This window comes from Myodes glareolus, chromosome 1 (assembly GCF_982192425.1).
Source record: "Myodes glareolus chromosome 1, mMyoGla1.1, whole genome shotgun sequence".
Lineage (NCBI taxonomy): Eukaryota > Metazoa > Chordata > Mammalia > Rodentia > Cricetidae > Myodes > Myodes glareolus.
In genome coordinates this window covers 24,772,065-24,789,113 of record NC_142026.1, presented here as the reverse complement: position 1 = coordinate 24,789,113, position 17,049 = coordinate 24,772,065, and the positions used below count along the sequence as shown (strand labels likewise).

Here is a 17,049-nt window from a genome sequence, read left to right as displayed (position 1 = left end):
GGACCCGTAGCGGAAGTAGGTTCGTAGTCATGTGACAGAGGAAGGGCAGAAATTACACTAAGGCTCGTGAGACGTCGCTAAGGAGCCATTTTTGTTGTGGGCAAAGAGCTACCGCCTCAGGTTAAATCGTTCAAGTCCTTAGATTGGATTCCTGTTGGGGGATTTTTAGACACCGCGATCTTTAAGAACATCGAGTTTGCAAGGTAAACTAGTAGCCTGTTTTAAAGAACCGCCTGAATCAAAATGCGTATCGTGCGAGGCCCGAGAATTTGCATATATAACTAAATATTGGGAGTAATTCCTCAACACTCTAATTTTGTTTTTTCCTAAAACCTACAAATTAAGAATCCGAGAAAAGGGGGAAGCTAAGTTTCCCCCTTGAAAATAATAGCTGTCAGAACTCTCTTTCAAATCTAATCACCCAATTTATGGTTCCTCTCTGGAAGAACAAGGCTGGAAAGCAAGAACCAAGCTTGCTCCCTCATAGACAAGAGAATGGAAGCCAAATCAGGAAAAACGACGTGTTTCATTAACAGCCTAACTATCTTATCCACTGTTTTCCATCCCTGGAATCAACCATCCAGGGTTGAAAAGATTTTTCTCTTTTCCATCTACTCCTATCATAGTTGAACCTGTTGGCGCACTTTAGAAATCCCAGGACTGGGACTTGGGAGGTAGAAGCTAGAGGATCTGGAGTTCCGGGCCAGCCTAGGCTATGTAGTGAGTGGGAGGCCTGTGACATCATCTATATCAAACATACACATTCTTTTCATTGTGGTTATTCCCTGCTAATAAAGTATAACACATCTATATTGTGTCAAATATAAGTAATCTAGAGACAATTTCAAGTCTTTGTGGGGATGTAGATAGGGTACTTGCAAACACTAAATCATTTTGTATAAGAGACAAACATATGTAGATTTGTATAGAGCTGTGTTTCTGGAATAAATCTCTCACTCCCTTGTGCAAGGGAAGAGTATTTACTCAAGTGGTGCAGTCTTGAATATAAAGTTATTCCAAAGCCAATCTTTGGCTTATTCCAATAATCACAACACTTAGGAGCCAGAGGTAAGAGGATGAGGGGAGTTTCAGGCTTGCCAGCACCACCAAATGTACCCCGTTCTCAAAACAACAAAAGCTTAAACAAGGAAAGCTTCAGATGATACCCCAGAAATGTTATCATCATTCAAAATACTTTGGCAAGCTTTCTGAATTGCACTCTTGCATTCTTCCTAATATTGGCGTAGGATAAGTAAAATTTCCCTTTACCCTATTAAGAACTCAGTGGGAATCCAGTTAAGTTGACTTAAAACAGTAGCTGAACATAAGGGAAGCATACAACTTTTATTTAGTAATGTTTGCATGTGCATTTGAGTATAGGGAAATGAGGGCCCAAAGAGACACTTGGGATGCAAAATTTATATCAGAAACTGGCCATTGTAGTAAATTGTAAAAATGTGAGACAACATTTTGAGGGGCCAGGAATTTGGTCCAAAGGAATTTGGCCCAGGCCATTGGATAAGTGATTAGGAAGAAGGGAGTTAAACTAGGTTGTTTGTTTTTCTCACCTTGTCTGTGTGACTGTGGATATAAGAACAACTTCCTCCTGGTACAAGGAAGTTAGCATTCATATGCAAGTTTTATTTTACACTTTTTAAGTGCCTTTTTCTCAAAATAATCTTTATTCCAAAGTGGCCTGTTGTGGGTGCTGTGTCCTGCTACTTTACAGTGATAATCTTTTTTCATGTATAGATTAAGTAGTAGTATTCTGTCATTCCAAGTCAGTGCCTTTAGGGTAAGTAGAGGTTAAGCTGGGTAGATCATGTGTGATCAAGACATTTAAAAATGAAGGTCCTACTGTTTATTAGTCCCTATACTTCTTCAATGTTACAGGTTGATTTTTTGTCTCTAGCCCCCCTTCTTTTCAACAAAAAGTCTTCTGAAGTGACTATTTTTTAAAAAATAAAAATCCATAATCAACTTACCAAACCCAAGTCTTCTCCTATAACCTTGATTTATCATTTATCTTCTGGCATCATCTGAGTCTATTAAACAAGACTGTTTGACAGCATGTCTGAGTACCTACCTAATGGTGTAGTACAGTCTTCAAGAAGGGGGTGAGAGAGAGGGCAGGGGTGTGTGGTATGGAGGGCATTTTCCTCCCCATTCATATGGAGAGTCTATTCTTTACTGTGTTGTACATTCATGCTGGGTCTTCCTTTTCTTCTCTCACTAATGTGGACATTTCTGTTTATGACTATAGCCTTATAGTATATAAATCCAAAGAATCTGATCCATTTAGTTTCATCCTGTTAAATGACTTTTAGCCATTACTATTTACGCTTCCCAATAATTCTAAATTCTAATAGGGTTTTATATCCAAAAATGTTTTCTTTTTTCAGTTCAGATATTCTTTTTTCAGATACACTTTTCAGTTATAGCAAGATTATTTTTTAGCCATCGAGATTCAAAATACTATAATTATCATCTACTGTCCTAATTTGATGGTTATTTTGGGTGAGAATGAATATTAAAGAGTAACAGATTTAATATTCTTAACTTCAAAGTTGCTTATTGTTTTTACAGTGGCTATTATTTTTATAAAACAAAACAAATCTATTTCCATTAAAAGAATGAAGACCTGATACAGTTGTCCTTTCAATTTTATTTTGTCAAAAACAATAGAACTTTAGTTATATTTACAGAAATATTAGTACATTGTAATATAACATAATTTTTTCAGGATATAACAACATAAAATAGTCAATATATTTTAAATAAGTTTAACTTGGTTATACAGAAAATATTAAATTAAGTTTAGTGGTGTTAAGTTACATTTGAAGTATAGAAAATCCTTGTGAAATTAACAATAAAATTCAAATTTAAACATTTTTAATACTTTCATAAATAAATTAATAATGTTTATCTTGCAAAACCAAGCAGTTGACAAGTTGGTTGTTCTAGCACACTGTGAAATTCTGAAGTTGAAGCACCAAATTTAAAAAAAACGTTTTGTTAATCAAGTTAAAGATTTTTAAAGGTTTATTTTTATGTATGTGTCTGCGCCTGTGCAATTGAATGCCACCTAGGTATGGGTGTCCTGGGAGGCCAGTTGGATCTCTCCGAGCTGGAGTTACAGGCAGGTGTGAGCTGCCTGACCTGGGTGTTGGGAACTGTACTCTGGTCCTCTGCGGAGCAGCCAGTAATCTTAGCCACTGAGCCATTTCTCCAGCAATATGAAGCTTAACTTTAACTTCATATTTACTCATAGACATTTGGGAAGTAATATGTATGGACCGTAAGTGTGGCTGAATAGCTGTTGATATGGCCTCATTGGGATTTACGTGTTCAGTGTTGCCTGACTTTCCCCCAGAAGTCAAATACTGATAAGAAGACTAGAGGAAAAAGAGGTCTGGGGGCAAATGGAAGGCAGCCATTTCACATTAGCACCAGTCTGGTAGTAAAATGGATTTCCCTGAAACTCAAACACCTGTGGGTTTTTTAAAAAAGGCAATGGTGAAGGGGTTGGGGCCAGTTTCTTGGATGTTTGCCTAGTGAGCAGAGTGCACCAGAATCATAGGGAAAACTTTTAAAACAAAATTCTGGGAGGCTGAGATAGAAAAATTGTGATGGGGGGCCAGCCTGGGCTATAGGATGAAATGCCTCTCAACAAAACGAAAGAGACTTCTGATCTCCAACTACAGTTTCTAACTTTGCAGGTTTGGAATATTCTGGAATTGCATTGATAACAAGCTCCTGGCTGCTGCTGCTACAACTACTCAGGTCAAGGATGGTTCCTTCTTTTTACAGCTAGAATGGACAAGTGGGTGGTTTTTGAATAGGAAAGTTAGGTGAAATACCTAACTGAAATGAGATGTTGCATACCTTAGTTCAGGTGTAAAAATGTCTTGGCACCTGTCATGTGAGTTATGGAGAATGTCAACCCTTGTCTGTGTCCTCGGGTCACATTTTCCAATACAGAGTAGTTGAGGTTACAGCACCTGCCTGACAGTAAGTATCAGCACCACCAGCTCCACCTTCGTGGGTCAAGAAATGTAAGCTTCGCCTCATGATGCCGAGCCTCCATGAGTCATCAAATACTACTACAACTATTTGATTTATGAAATGTTTCTGTTTTCTTAATAGTTTTCAAGCTTGGGGTGACTACAAGAAGTTAAAGATGATGAACTTCTTGAGTATAGATCTTATTTTTCAAAATTTTAAAATTTTGTGCACATTGGTATGTGACTGAGTGTGTGTGTGTGTGTGTGTGTGTGTGTGTGTGTGTGTTTAATGTGTTCCAAAGATAAGTTAGAAAAGTAACAAAGGAACAAATTTGTAAAATCGTGTCATGAACTATTTCGATCAAAGAAAAATATTTGGAGTCTGATACACCAGCAAATGCCTCTCATTCTTCCCTGGGTTATTGAAATACTAGTGAAATTCTTTAAGGCCAGTATTTATATAGGAATGAGGATAAAGTGCACATTTAGTAAATAGTATCCTTGTTACTTGTGAGGACATTGAGAACAATGAAGAGAAATATTTCAGTGTATGTGTATAACATCCTAGTAAAAATTAATCCCCTAAGGGTAAACATTTTATCCCCTTTCAATCTATGGCCATAGTAAAATAGCAAATAGACATCGTCAACAAAACAGGAAAAAAAAAAAGCCCATACTTTATATCCAAGCCTGTTATGTTTCCGTTCAGGAAGTTTCCTTTGGTCCTAGCTTTGGGCATATTTAAATGAGTCCTGAAACATCATGAACCTTATCTATGTGTGTTCTTGGGCATCATACATTTCAATAGGCCTGGCTATCCAGTTCTTGTCATGATGTGCTCGTGTACTGTATAACCCCCATTTCCTTCTCTAGCTGAAGTCTAAGGTCTCAGAAAGGAGGTGGGAAGAAACCAAATTCCTTAGGTCAAAGTGGGACAAGGAACACACTGAACATCCCCTGGACCAACTCTCCCTTAGCCTGCAGTTCAAGCTCCACACAGGCATGGTTTAGTCATTGCTTTGTGCACAAGCGGAATGTGATCTCAGTGATATTTTGTGGAAAGCTGTTGCCTTCCTAGAGGGAACTTTGAAACCACACAGGTTTCCAGACCCACATTACAGACTAACTTGAATGAAATGCTTTCTGGTGTGGTGAAACATGCCACTACCAGATCGTCACTGAACAACACTGCAAGGTTAGAGAAGAAAAGACCTAACTAAAGTGCACACACTGAGCCATGACTTTGCTATTCAAGAAGGAAAACGGTGGCTCTGTTTTCTTTGATTTCTTCAGTGTCTTCTCTTCATGCACACCTGACAGCGGCTTATGATTTTTTCTAAATCTCCAGCTTTCACAGTTGATGGAATAGGTTTTCTGAAATAAACATAAACGAAAGAACTCGTTGATTTGTGGATAAAAGGGAATACTTAGTTTGCTTTGAGTTTCATTAATAAATATAGCTTATTTAACATCTCCCTTTATAGAACAGAATTTCTGAAAAGATAAATTTATGTTTGCATATATAAACATATTATCAATATTTTATATTTTAGTTATGTTTCATCAGAATTCACAGAACACAGACTTTCCTGCAAACCTATAGATTACTTTTTGAAGACTATTCTTTCCAGTTTAAATACTCATTGAGTCTTCTCATATAGTATTTCAGGATCAGCTAGTATTTTTATTCAGTAATTTACTATAAATCCCTATTGTGTTGAATATGCTTAATGATGACAAGATCATGTGTGCATTTGGTCTTTACTGACACAGTGAAAAATAGTAGTCTACTTGCTGACTTCAGAAGAATTCTAACCTGCAACTGTGAAGATAGACAGGATTTTATTGGCAAGAGTGAGAGAGTTAATGTAAGTACATCCATACACAGGTAAAAAGAAAAAGCCGGCAATCTTACCAAAAGAAATCTACAGATTCAATGCAATGCCCATCAAAATCCCAGCAAAATTCTTCAAAGACCTCAAAAGAACAGTACTCAACTTCATATGGAAAAGCAAAAAACCCAGGATAGCCAAAACAATCCTGTACAATAAGAGAACTTCTGGAGGCATCACAGTCTCTGACTTCAAACTCTAATACAGAGGTACAGTACTGCAAACAGCCTGGTATTGGCATAAGAACAGACAGGAGGACCAATGGAACTGAATAGAAGACCCGGATATCAATCCACATATTTTCAAACACCTGATTTTTGACAAAAATGCAAAAAATATCAAATTGGAAAAAGAAAGCATATTTAACAAGTGGTGCTGACATAACTGGAAATCAACATGTAGAAAAGAATGAAAATAGACCCATATCTATCACCATGCACAAAACTCAAGTCCAAATGGATCAAAGACCTCAACATAAAGCCAGCCACACTGAACCTCATAAAGAGAAAGTGGGAAGTACACTAGAGAACATTGGCACAGGGAACCACTTCCTAAATATAACCCCAGAAGCACAGACACTGAGAGAAAACAATAAATGGGACCTCCTTAAACTGAAAAGCTTCTGTAAAGCAAAGGACATTGTCAACAGGACAAAATGACAGCCTACAGAATGGAATAAGATCTTCACTAACCCCACATCAGACAGAAGTCTGATCTCCAAAATATACAAAGAACACAAGAAATTGGACACCAAAAGAACACATAATCTAATAAAAAATGGAATAAAGACCTAAACAGAGAACTCTCAACAGAGGAATCTAAATGGGTGAAAGACACTTAAGGAAACGTTCAACATCCTTTAATCATCAGAGAAATGCAAATCAAAACAACTCTGAGATTCCATCTTACACCTGGAAGAATGGCCAAAATCAAAAACACTGATGACAACTTATGCTGAAGAGGTTGTGGGGAAAAGGGAACACTTCTGCATTGCTGGTGGGAATGCAAGCTGGAACAACCCCTTTGGATGTCAGTGTGGTGATTTCTCAGAAAATTAGGAAACAACCTTTCTCAAGACCCAGTAATACCACTTTTGGGTATATATCCAAAGGATGCTCAATCGTGCCACAAGGACATGTGCTCAACCATGTGCTGCGTGAGCTCCTTCTGCTCCTTTAGCCAATAGCCACTGAGATACCAGTCCATTGGGGTGTGGTCTCTCTCTCTTTAAAAAAGCAGTGGCTGCCCTAAGCTCCCTCTCTTGCTTCCAGCTCCACTTGAACTCCTTTCCTGATCATGCAGAGGGCTGTTGTCTGGAACAGTGATCTGTAAGTTTTTCCCCTTTAAATAAATAACCATTCTATTAATCATAATTCCAAAGTGGTGTGGGATTGTTTGTGACTTATGCTTTCATCTATCTGGCACCCAAATGTTTGGTTTTAAACCCCCCCCCTCCTGCTTAGCTGCCTGCTTGACTTGGCACGAGCCCTCCCTCAGCCTCGGCCTGTGCCCTGTGTGTATAATTAATATACGGTTGAGGGTTGGGGAGGAATTTTATAAGCTCAGGGATCTTTTTGAAAAAAAAAAGAGGGATAATTGGATGATGGGATAATAGACTGATACTTGTGAGTTATTGTTTTTAGACAAATATATTGGTATCGATTCTTGTATATTGATACAAAGTTAAATTATATTGACTACTGTATGCATGCATGCTTCTACCTGTTTAAAACATTTTTTATGTATCGATATATATATAGTATTGATATATGCATATTTACCATATTGTGATGTACATTTCTACCTCTGATTAAGATACTTATATATTGTTTATGTATTGATATATATATATATATACCATATTGCAATGTATACTTGTACATTGTTTACATTTGGAGGTCATTAGCCTCATTTATTGCACAGTTGTTTATTGTCTTAGTCTAAGTTAGATAGGTATTGAGAATTATATAGATCAGTAGTCATCTATGTTTGTCATTTATAATTAGACTAATCAGGTTCTTTAGGTACATAGAGATTATATTCAGTATAGATAGATAATCTTCAACTTCTTCAAAGAGCTGTAGAAAATGGCCTTTAATCTAACTCAGAGTTCCATGGAAGTGAGACACAATTGCTCCTGGCAACACCGATCTATTCCCGAGAGAATGTTGAGCACCAAAGACACTCCACCTGGAACCTTTCTTCTTGGCAGAACTGGCCTTTGAGTAAAGAAATGCCCATACCTCAACCACTGAAGATACAGAGTATCTGTCAATGGGTAAAACAGGACTGTCATATCCTGCCAAGACAGGGTAAGATAGTTTTGAAAGGTTTCTTGCCTTTGAAAATGGTATGTCAGTTATGTTAGGCCTTAGCCAAAGTTGGTTGCTTCAACACTGCAAACATGACTTTGGGTGGTTGCCCAGGTAGCCAATTGTCTCTGTGATTTGTTACATGTTCTGGAAGTTTGATTGCACTTCCTAATTACTCAGGTAACATTATTTCCCTTCTCAGACCTTCAATGGGGTTGAAGACTATATAAACATAGTTACTTTCCTCTCATGACTTGGCCAAGTTATTTATTATACAAGACTTAAGCTAGTTAGAATAGGATATTTGTACTTATTGTATATAATTTCGTAGTAGGTTTAGAACTCTCTTACATAAACAAAAGGGGGAGGTGCTGTAGGAGCTCCTTCCACTCCTTTAGCCAATAGCTGCTTAGATACCAACCAGCCCATTTGGGGCATGGTCTCCCTCTCTCTCTCTTTAAAAAAGCAGCAGCTGCCCTCCACTCCCTCTCTTGCTTCTGACTCCGCTTCCAGCTCCTAGACTCCTTTCCTGATTGTGCAGAGGGCTGTTGTCTGGAACGGTGATCTGTAAGTTTTTGCCCTTTAAATAAATAACCATTATTAATTATAATTCCAATATGGTGTGTGATTGTTTGTGACTTATGCCTTCAACTATGTTCATAGCAGCTTTGTTTGTCATAGCCAGATCCTGGAAACAACCTAAATAACCCTCGACCGAAGAATGGATAAGGAAAATGTGGTATATTTACACAATGGAATACTACACAGCAGAAAAAATAATGACATCTTGAATTTCGCAGGAAAATGGATGGAACTAGAAAACATTATTTTGAGTGAGGTAACCCAGACACAGAAAGACAACTATCGCATGTACTCACTCATAGGTGGTTTTAAAACATAAAGCAAAGAAAACCAGCTTGCAAACCACAATCCCAGAGAACTCAGACAAGAATGTGGACACTAAGAGAGACTTACATAGATCTAATCTACATGGGAAGTAGAAAAAGACAAGATCTCCTGAGTAAATTGAGAGCATGGGGATCTTGGAGGAGGGGTGAAGGGGGAAGGAGAGAGGCAGGGAGGGGAGCAGAGAAAAATGTAGGGCTCAATAAAAATCAATAAAAAAAGAAAGTCAAAAAAATAAAAAGCAGATACAGGCAGCCTTTGAATATTCCACAGTCCAGTCGTCAGACTAAGGCTGAAATTGCATATTACCTGAACATTCTTTCTAGATTTAATGAAGCCAGCCAGAAGCTGTAGGAGTTTGAGTAGTAGTTACACGTTCCTCGTCCGTGGCATTCTATAAACGGACTGGCTCGGAACTCCTCCAGGCAGGATCCGGGTGATGCCAGCGCTTGTCCCGCTCCCTCAGAGCCAGCACTTGTGAACTATTGCAATGAAAAGATCCCAATGTAAATCATTACCTGTTGTAGTTCAAATGCAATTTTCCAACAGTTTTGGGTGGGTAGGGAGCAGTAATGTAAAGCAACAGGAATGGAAAAAGAAAAAAAAAATTTTTCTTCTGTTTTATCCAGATTTATTTACACTCTGGGCATGCTCTAGAAAGAGATACTGTCTTTCCAAGGAAAGAGAGCTGTGAGCTCTCTTGCCTTGTCTTTCAGCAGACGGGTCAGCACCTAGACCCATGACCACTGCTGTTTTCTGTCTCTCAGTCTGTTGTCTGTCTTTACCAGTGGGATATAAGCTCCATGAGAAGAACATGGTCCCTGCTGTCCTTACTGCCCAGAAGTTGGGACTCATGATGGGTGCTCAATATAATTTTTAACTTAATTGCTGATTGGGCGGACAGCTGTGAGGAAAGAAGGGCGAATGCTCTGTCCTAACAAGGCCAGGCAGAATATGAGTAGTGATGCATACATGCCATTAACACTGTGGAGGGTTGGTTCATAACCTGAGTTTAGCACTAATGTCAGGACTTTTCTTAAGAGGCTTCTTCCCATTCTTAGTGCCATATGAGCATCAGAGGGGCACAGTCCGAAACACATGCCCCTTCATAATCAAGATACCTTAAGAAAACAGCTCGATTTCTACTTATGAATCCACAGATGCTCAGAAGTACTCCCCCAGTGATCAAAGCATTACAGACAATGTAGGTAAAGAAACCATCACAAAAATGAATGCACAGGCATTGTATTTCCATTGAAGAGTAGCCGTTTCTCACTTAAATGCTACAATTAGGGATTTGTGGGGAATCTGAGATGTGTGTTTAAAGTTATAAATTATATTTGTTTGGAGTGCGCGTGTTTGTATACACGCATGCCACAAGCAAATGTATGGCAGCCAGAGGACCGCTTGGGAAAGCTTATTCTCCTTCTACCGTCTAAGTCTTAGGGATTTAATCCAGATCATCAGACTTGGCGGCAGTGCCTTCCCCCACTGAGCCATCTTGCTAGCTCTTATTTTCAGTGCTTTATGACTTTTCAACACCATCGAAGTTGTTACTCTTTTATTGTTAATGCTTTTATTTATTGAGACTTTTTTTTTGTAGCCCAACCTGACCTCAAACTTGTTACGTAGTCAAGGATAACCTTGAACTTTCGATCCTCCTGCACCTACCTCCTGAAGGCCAGGATTGCTCAATTCTCTGGACTACTGAGGAATGGAACCAAGGACGTTGGGCCTGCTAAATAAACACTACCTGTGGAGTTGATTGCCCAGCCCTTTTAAGTGTGTTTTCAGATTGGCAAGCATCTATGGCATATTACACGTATTAACAGGTAGAGGATCACATTTTCTATACAAGATTCTATAGGTAATAATCATTACTTCAACTGTGCTACAGCTTTTTTCTTCTTACCATAACGAAGGAAAACCCTTTCCAGAGAGAAACCCAGCCATGGGGGCATGGAGGGACAGCTGTCGTTTGACTGTGAACAGCGATGGCCATCGCAGGACCTTCACAGACCATACACCTGGAAAATGAAACCAATAGTATGACAGTCACTCCCTACCCTTACAGTCCCTACAAGTTAAGCAATCCACTAGGTCCTCTTACAAAATGAAGGGGTTGGGTTTTTACCTGCTAATATAGGGTTCGAGAGCTCTGCCCGTAATTGGAGCCATGTCCATTGGCATCAGAGCTGGTGTTGACAGCCAGTATGAATAATCATTCCGTGATGCAAAATTACATACATTATTGATGTTACAGAATAAGAACGGCATTGTGGTGAATCGCTGCAGGCAGCTACCCAGAGTGCCTAATAAAACACGAAGCTGAGTATCACTTCCTGAATTAAGGTCATTGTGAATATCATTACTTAGACATGGGTTAATTATTACATAACCAGTGAGAAGTCTGCACAAAAATAAAAAAAAGGAAAAAAGCAAACAGGAAAAAAAACCAATAGAAAACAATTATTTGCAAAAATGTGTTGCTGAAAATCTTTAGGAATGATGAAAGTCAAAGCCCCAAACGGGTAAACAAACATTCCCCTATCAAGGATACTTTCTACAGCATTTTCTAACCAGCTTGGATAGAACTTGGGGCCTGATGTTGTTCAGCTGGTACAATGTCTTTGGTATTCATGGTAGCTACTAACCAGAGGAAGCTTTAGAAAAGATTAATTTGAGGATTAACAAAAGACAGATGGTTGAGGCAAAAATTGTTGGCATTGACCAACCTAGGTGGGTTCCTTTTAGCAGTTTACACATCAGGGTGAAAAGTAAAACTTGGGTCACAATTGTTTCGTCAAATGCCCCAGAAGATGCTAACAGTTACAGTGACCTTCAGAGAAAACTCCCATCCAATAAATATTTTACAATCTGCATCATAGACGGGAAACTAGAACCTTACCAAGGTCTTGTCCGTGTGCACGTTCATTTCCTTGCACAAAAAGAAGAGAAAACCCACTGTAGAGCGGCTGTGTTCCTTCAGGACATGAAGGAGTGGCTGTGGTTTGACTGTGTCGGGTGAAGACAAACCCTTGCATTCTTGTCCCAGAGGCAGGTGTTCCCCTGTCTCCAGGTTTTCCCTTTAAGCCTGGCAATCCATCCAATCCAGGTGGTCCTTTGAAAAACAAATTATACATGTTGCAACATGACCAGACTCTCAAACTTGTTTTCCAAAGTAGCAATTTAAATGAGTTTATGTGGCTGGTAAGCCTCTAATGTGAAAAGGAGTCTTAGGAAAGAATGGGGGTTATAAAATGGCTAGGGTGGTTTATTTTAATTATCAAGAGGGTTAAGAACCACTAAGGAGCTTAGTAAGACATACCTGGGTGTGTCTGTGGAGGAGTTTTTACAGACGATTAGATCATGAGGGTTCTGTCCTAATGAATGGATTGATACCCTGATGGATTCATAGATGATGATTTTATTGGGAGTTGGTGAGGGTAGGAAGTGGGGGTTTGTTCTTGGATACTGGATCTTGCCCTGGTCTTTTCTGTAAGGCTTTCCCTATTTTCTGTCTTCCATACAGTGAGCAACGCTCCTCCACCATGTGGCATCCAAGCGTAGAGCCAAACAATCATGGACTGAGCCCTCCGAATCCAAATGCCAAAGTAAATCTTTCCCCCCTACATTGTTGTTATTTCTCTACTACTACTATTATTTCGTCCTCTACATTGTTTGTATCAGGTGCTTTGTTCAATGACACAAACATAATGGATACAATGGAAAAAATAATATTAAAGATTAGTTTATCACAAGATGCATCTTGTCATAGGTACTTGTATGTATTTTGAGTTTTTTGAGATGAGAACTTTTTTAACCCTTGAATTCCATTGGGATGTCTGGCATAGCGTCCTGCATTTGAGTTGGTCGTCCTCATGTACATTTTGTATGTATGAATTAATGAGTGAATGGCTCGCCTGGCAATGTATGTGTATGGTTGGGGGGGGGACATAGAATCAAATAAAATACCTACAACGTGTAAGGCTGTTCAAGTAGATAATAAAACTTACAAAGATTTTGGTAAATCCAGAAAACAATTAGGTAAAACTTTGAAAGTTCTTTCTAGAAGTGCAAACTTTCAGAAAGCTTCTGATCCATTAGCAAGGCTAGCAGACTTCTTCCTACTGTAACAAGGGTTCTTGGTTATCCAGAAGGGTCGCAAACCAAGCAGTGTTTATGCTTCGCCTTTCCTCTGCAGCTGGAGGGAGGCTGGTTTACTTTTGTCACTTCCTAAATCAGACCCAGTGAGTTACCCTCTCTCTCCTCTTCCTGTCCCTCCGTCTCCTTCTGGGAGCCTCACAAGTTCACAATGGCCTTGACTCTAATATATAGGAGGCAGACACATTCTTTACGTTCCCTGACCTCTGCTCTTATTCACAGAGGGATATGACTGGTCCTGTTGTGGTTTGAATCTGAAATGATTCCATAAGCTCAGAGGCTTATTGTTTGAATGCTCAGCCCTTCCTTGGCTTGTTGCACTCTTTTAAAGGCTATGGATGGGGTTGGAGAGATGGCTCAGCGGTTAAGAGCATTGCCTGCTCTTCCAAAGGTCCTGAGTTCAATTCCCAGCAACTACATGGTGGCTCACAACCATCTGTAATGAGGTCTGGTGCCCTCTTCTGGCCTTCAGGCATATACACAGACAGAATATTGTATACTAAATAAATAAGTAAATAAATAAATAAATAAATAAATAAATAAATAAAGGCTATGGATCTTTAGGGGGTGGGGCCTGACAATTTTACCTGCTTGGGAGTCTGGTTTTATTTGCCTGCTGATCCATGAAGAGGTGAGGGCTGCTTCTCTTGTCACAAGGGGTTCTCACTGCTGTGCCTTTCCTATTGGTGACAAATCTTTCCTCCCTTAAGTTGCCTCTTTTGAGGATGTTCATTACAGTGATGCAAAGCTAACTAATATGGACCTTAAGCAGAAGGTGCTTTCTAGTGTCTCCATGGCAACTGTGAAATGATTAGCTGAAAAGGGCAGAAATTGGAAGTAAGATTTCATGCTCATGCAGCCGGTCAGTGGCAGCACACACCTTTAATCCCAGCACTAGGGAGGCAGAGGCAGTTGGAGCTCTGTGAGTTCGCGACCAGCCTGGTATACAAAGCGAATTCCAGGACAACCAGAGCCACATACAGAGAAACCCTATTTCAAATTGTGCCCCCCCCCACAAAAAGATTTCATGCTCACATGCACTACCCAAGACTATACTGCATATCTATAAATCTAATCTTGAATTCCTGTATGATTCCTATGAAGCCTCTATAGTTTTAACTACTTGCTTATCAATTCCCAGCACAATTTGATTTGAAGTATCCTATGCTTACTGTCATCTCATAAAATACAGCTTTGGTAATTAGAGTGTATAAATTAGTAGAACCATTTACAAAAGCACATTATGAATGAAGTCAAATGGTGTACTTTAATGTAGATTCCTAGCAACACTAGATCAAAAGTAACCCCCAGTTAATATTACAATTAATATTACATTATCATATTTAAATTGAAGTGCCTAGTCTAGTTGGGAAATCATTCATAGAAGTTATGCTTTCATTAATAAAGTCAGTAATCTTAGGCAGTTAGATATTTCAGTGTTTTCCAAAGGGGTACTTTGAAACTTTTGCAGAAGGTAGACTTAGATACATAGCTTATATTCTAAGTAGAACATTATATTTAAGAGGCTTTTTTTTTTTACAGAATATATACCTGAGTAACTACTTGCATTCAAAATAGTATAGTTAAGAGGTGACTTTCCTAAATAAGGAAGCAAGGTTGTTTTATTCATTTATTTAATGCCAAGGTAGCATTTAAAAAACAAACAAACAAATAAGCATTTATGTTGTTTACAACTTAGCATGATGTACTTATTGAGAACTAGACCAAGCCAAGGAAACACTAATGTATAAAGCAGGAATATAGCTCCTTCTCTAAAACAGAAACACACTTGACAGAGTCAGTAAAAGCCTGGAGCCAGGGCCTTGAGTGCTTTTCCCTGAGACCCTGATCTATGGAAAAGGAACACAGTTTTTTCTCTAAAACCCAGGATGTACATGGCAGAGCCATAATGACCTGGGGTGAGGATTTTGGGGGAGCTGTGGCTTAGGATCCTGAGAACTCAGTTTTTCCCACGCTAAGGGGTTAAGGCTAACAGTCCCAAAGCCGCCCTGTGCTCAATCCCTGATGCCTTTCAGGTATCCTGTGTTCTCTTTGAGCGACATAGGTTGATTAGCTTCCCTCTAGTCCTCCTGATATAATGATACCTTTCCACCCACAGGGTCCCCTTTCTCCCTCTGGAAATGGTACATCAGGTGCTGTACTTCTTAACCATCTTGCCTGGCATAAGACAGAGCTTGTGCAAGACCTCCTGATCCTAAACTTTCCTAGCTTCTTTTCTGATCTCCTGGCCCTCCCGCTTAGGATCCTGTCATTGAAGAGCCCCTGCTGGTCCAGGTCACACAGCTCCTATAAGAAACTATTAGCCAACAGAGCACCTGTAGGTAATTAAGGAACAATTTGCCTTTCTGAAAATAGGATACTAACTAGTGCCTCCTCTGTTCTATTTGTTCGTAGCCAAGGATTTATGCCTTGACTAAAAATGAAGAGTACATCTGCCCAGGGCAGAATGAATGGTATAGTCCAGTCATTTGGGACTCTTTTTCCTTCCCTAATGAGCAGATGGCACCCTACCTTTGTTCTAACATGAACAATAGCACTCACCAGAAGCCCAAGAATACTCACGCTTTCTTAGACAGTCACATGATTACTCACGCATATAAATATGTCTCCTCTGAACCCTGACACAATCCTGCTTTGGCAAGGGAAGCAAGCTGCGTGTTTACCTTGCTGGCCTTTAGAGCCTTTGTTGCCCTTTTCACCAGCTGCTCCTGGAGATCCTGGTTTTCCATCCTTGCCTGGTTTACCTTTTGGTCCACAGGGCCCTAGGCAAAAGGCAGTGTTGTATTACATGCTATCATATTAGAATAAGAGGTCAGGCTGCCACCCGTCTGACGAAGCATGGGACTTTGCAGTCTCGCCAGCCGTGTTGACATCCCAGCAAGGCCTTTAGTCCTGAGCAAACATGTCAGTGTGTTCACTGGCTTCCCAGAATGCCTTCGGAAACCATGAGTATATGAAAGTGTGTGATGACTTGTGTTGTTTTGTTCCAGAATTCTCGTTGCCCATAGAGTGCTCAAACCAATAATACGTTTCTTATCTCTCGTGTGATTCAGACAGACTCAGAAAACAAAAGTCCTGTTCAAAAGTCTATTCCAATATGCTAAGAATATGTGAGGGGTTAGGCTCAATTCCCAAATATCAGTATTCTGGAAAGACTTTGAAGTCATTTTTCCTTAACCCTTGGCTGTACAAATTGTTAGATGAGTCCACATATGTAGAACTTGGGTGTAGTTAGACATTCATTTAAAAACTGAACCCTGGAGCTGGAATTTGCCAGAGATGGATACAATACCTTGCTCCTAATAAAAACAAAGCAGCCTTTTAAGGAATGTTTTTTTCCTACTTTGTACTATGCCCAGAGGCTTGTATAAGGGTCTAAACTCTCTTTTTTCTGCTGATCAAGGGTAAATGAGCCCAGTCCTAAACTGATTATACAAAATATTGCAGTGTTTGGTGTTTTCTATCAAGTTCTCTTGTCTGCTTGCCAAATGCTTCACGGATTTTCTTCCTTCACCCATTACTGAGGCCATATTGAGGCTAGTCTCGCACCTGGGATTCCAGGTGGTCCCAGTGACCCAGGATCTCCTTTCATTCCTGGCTGTCCAGGTGGACCGGGTGGCCCTGGGCTTCCCGGAAGGGAGATGATCTTACGTGTACCAGGTTTTCCACGTTCACCTATGGACATAAGCACAATGAGAAGATGGTTTCATGAAACTACCGTTTCTTTAGAGAGAGCAATACTAGAGAAAT

At 39.6% G+C, this 17,049-nt stretch overlaps 1 protein-coding gene and 1 long non-coding RNA gene across 3 annotated transcripts in view; one reads left to right on the top strand and one right to left on the bottom strand.

Moving 5' to 3' along the window:
- The first annotated feature begins 5 nt into the window (after positions 1-5).
- Positions 6-12,877, top strand: LOC146896150 (uncharacterized). Of its 2 annotated transcripts, XR_015004484.2 has the most exons (3): positions 49-203; positions 3,720-3,783; positions 12,647-12,877. It is a non-coding gene; the product is annotated as an uncharacterized LOC146896150 (long non-coding RNA). The 2 variants fall into 2 exon arrangements; XR_015004481.2 differs by lacking the exon at positions 12,647-12,877 and having other exon boundaries at positions 6-203; positions 3,720-3,788.
- Positions 2,646-17,049, bottom strand: part of Col4a3 (collagen type IV alpha 3 chain) — a 133,879-nt gene continuing 119,475 nt past the window's right edge. The window contains exons 46-52 of the mRNA XM_085697617.2: positions 16,849-16,974; positions 15,963-16,061; positions 12,023-12,235; positions 11,249-11,426; positions 11,027-11,141; positions 9,424-9,596; positions 2,646-5,378 (exon numbers count right to left, since the gene is read on the bottom strand). Coding sequence (XP_085553743.2) covers positions 5,294-5,378; positions 9,424-9,596; positions 11,027-11,141; positions 11,249-11,426; positions 12,023-12,235; positions 15,963-16,061; positions 16,849-16,974 — 989 coding nt within the window. The 3' untranslated portion in view covers positions 2,646-5,293. The remainder of the gene's footprint in view (positions 5,379-9,423; positions 9,597-11,026; positions 11,142-11,248; positions 11,427-12,022; positions 12,236-15,962; positions 16,062-16,848; positions 16,975-17,049) is intronic.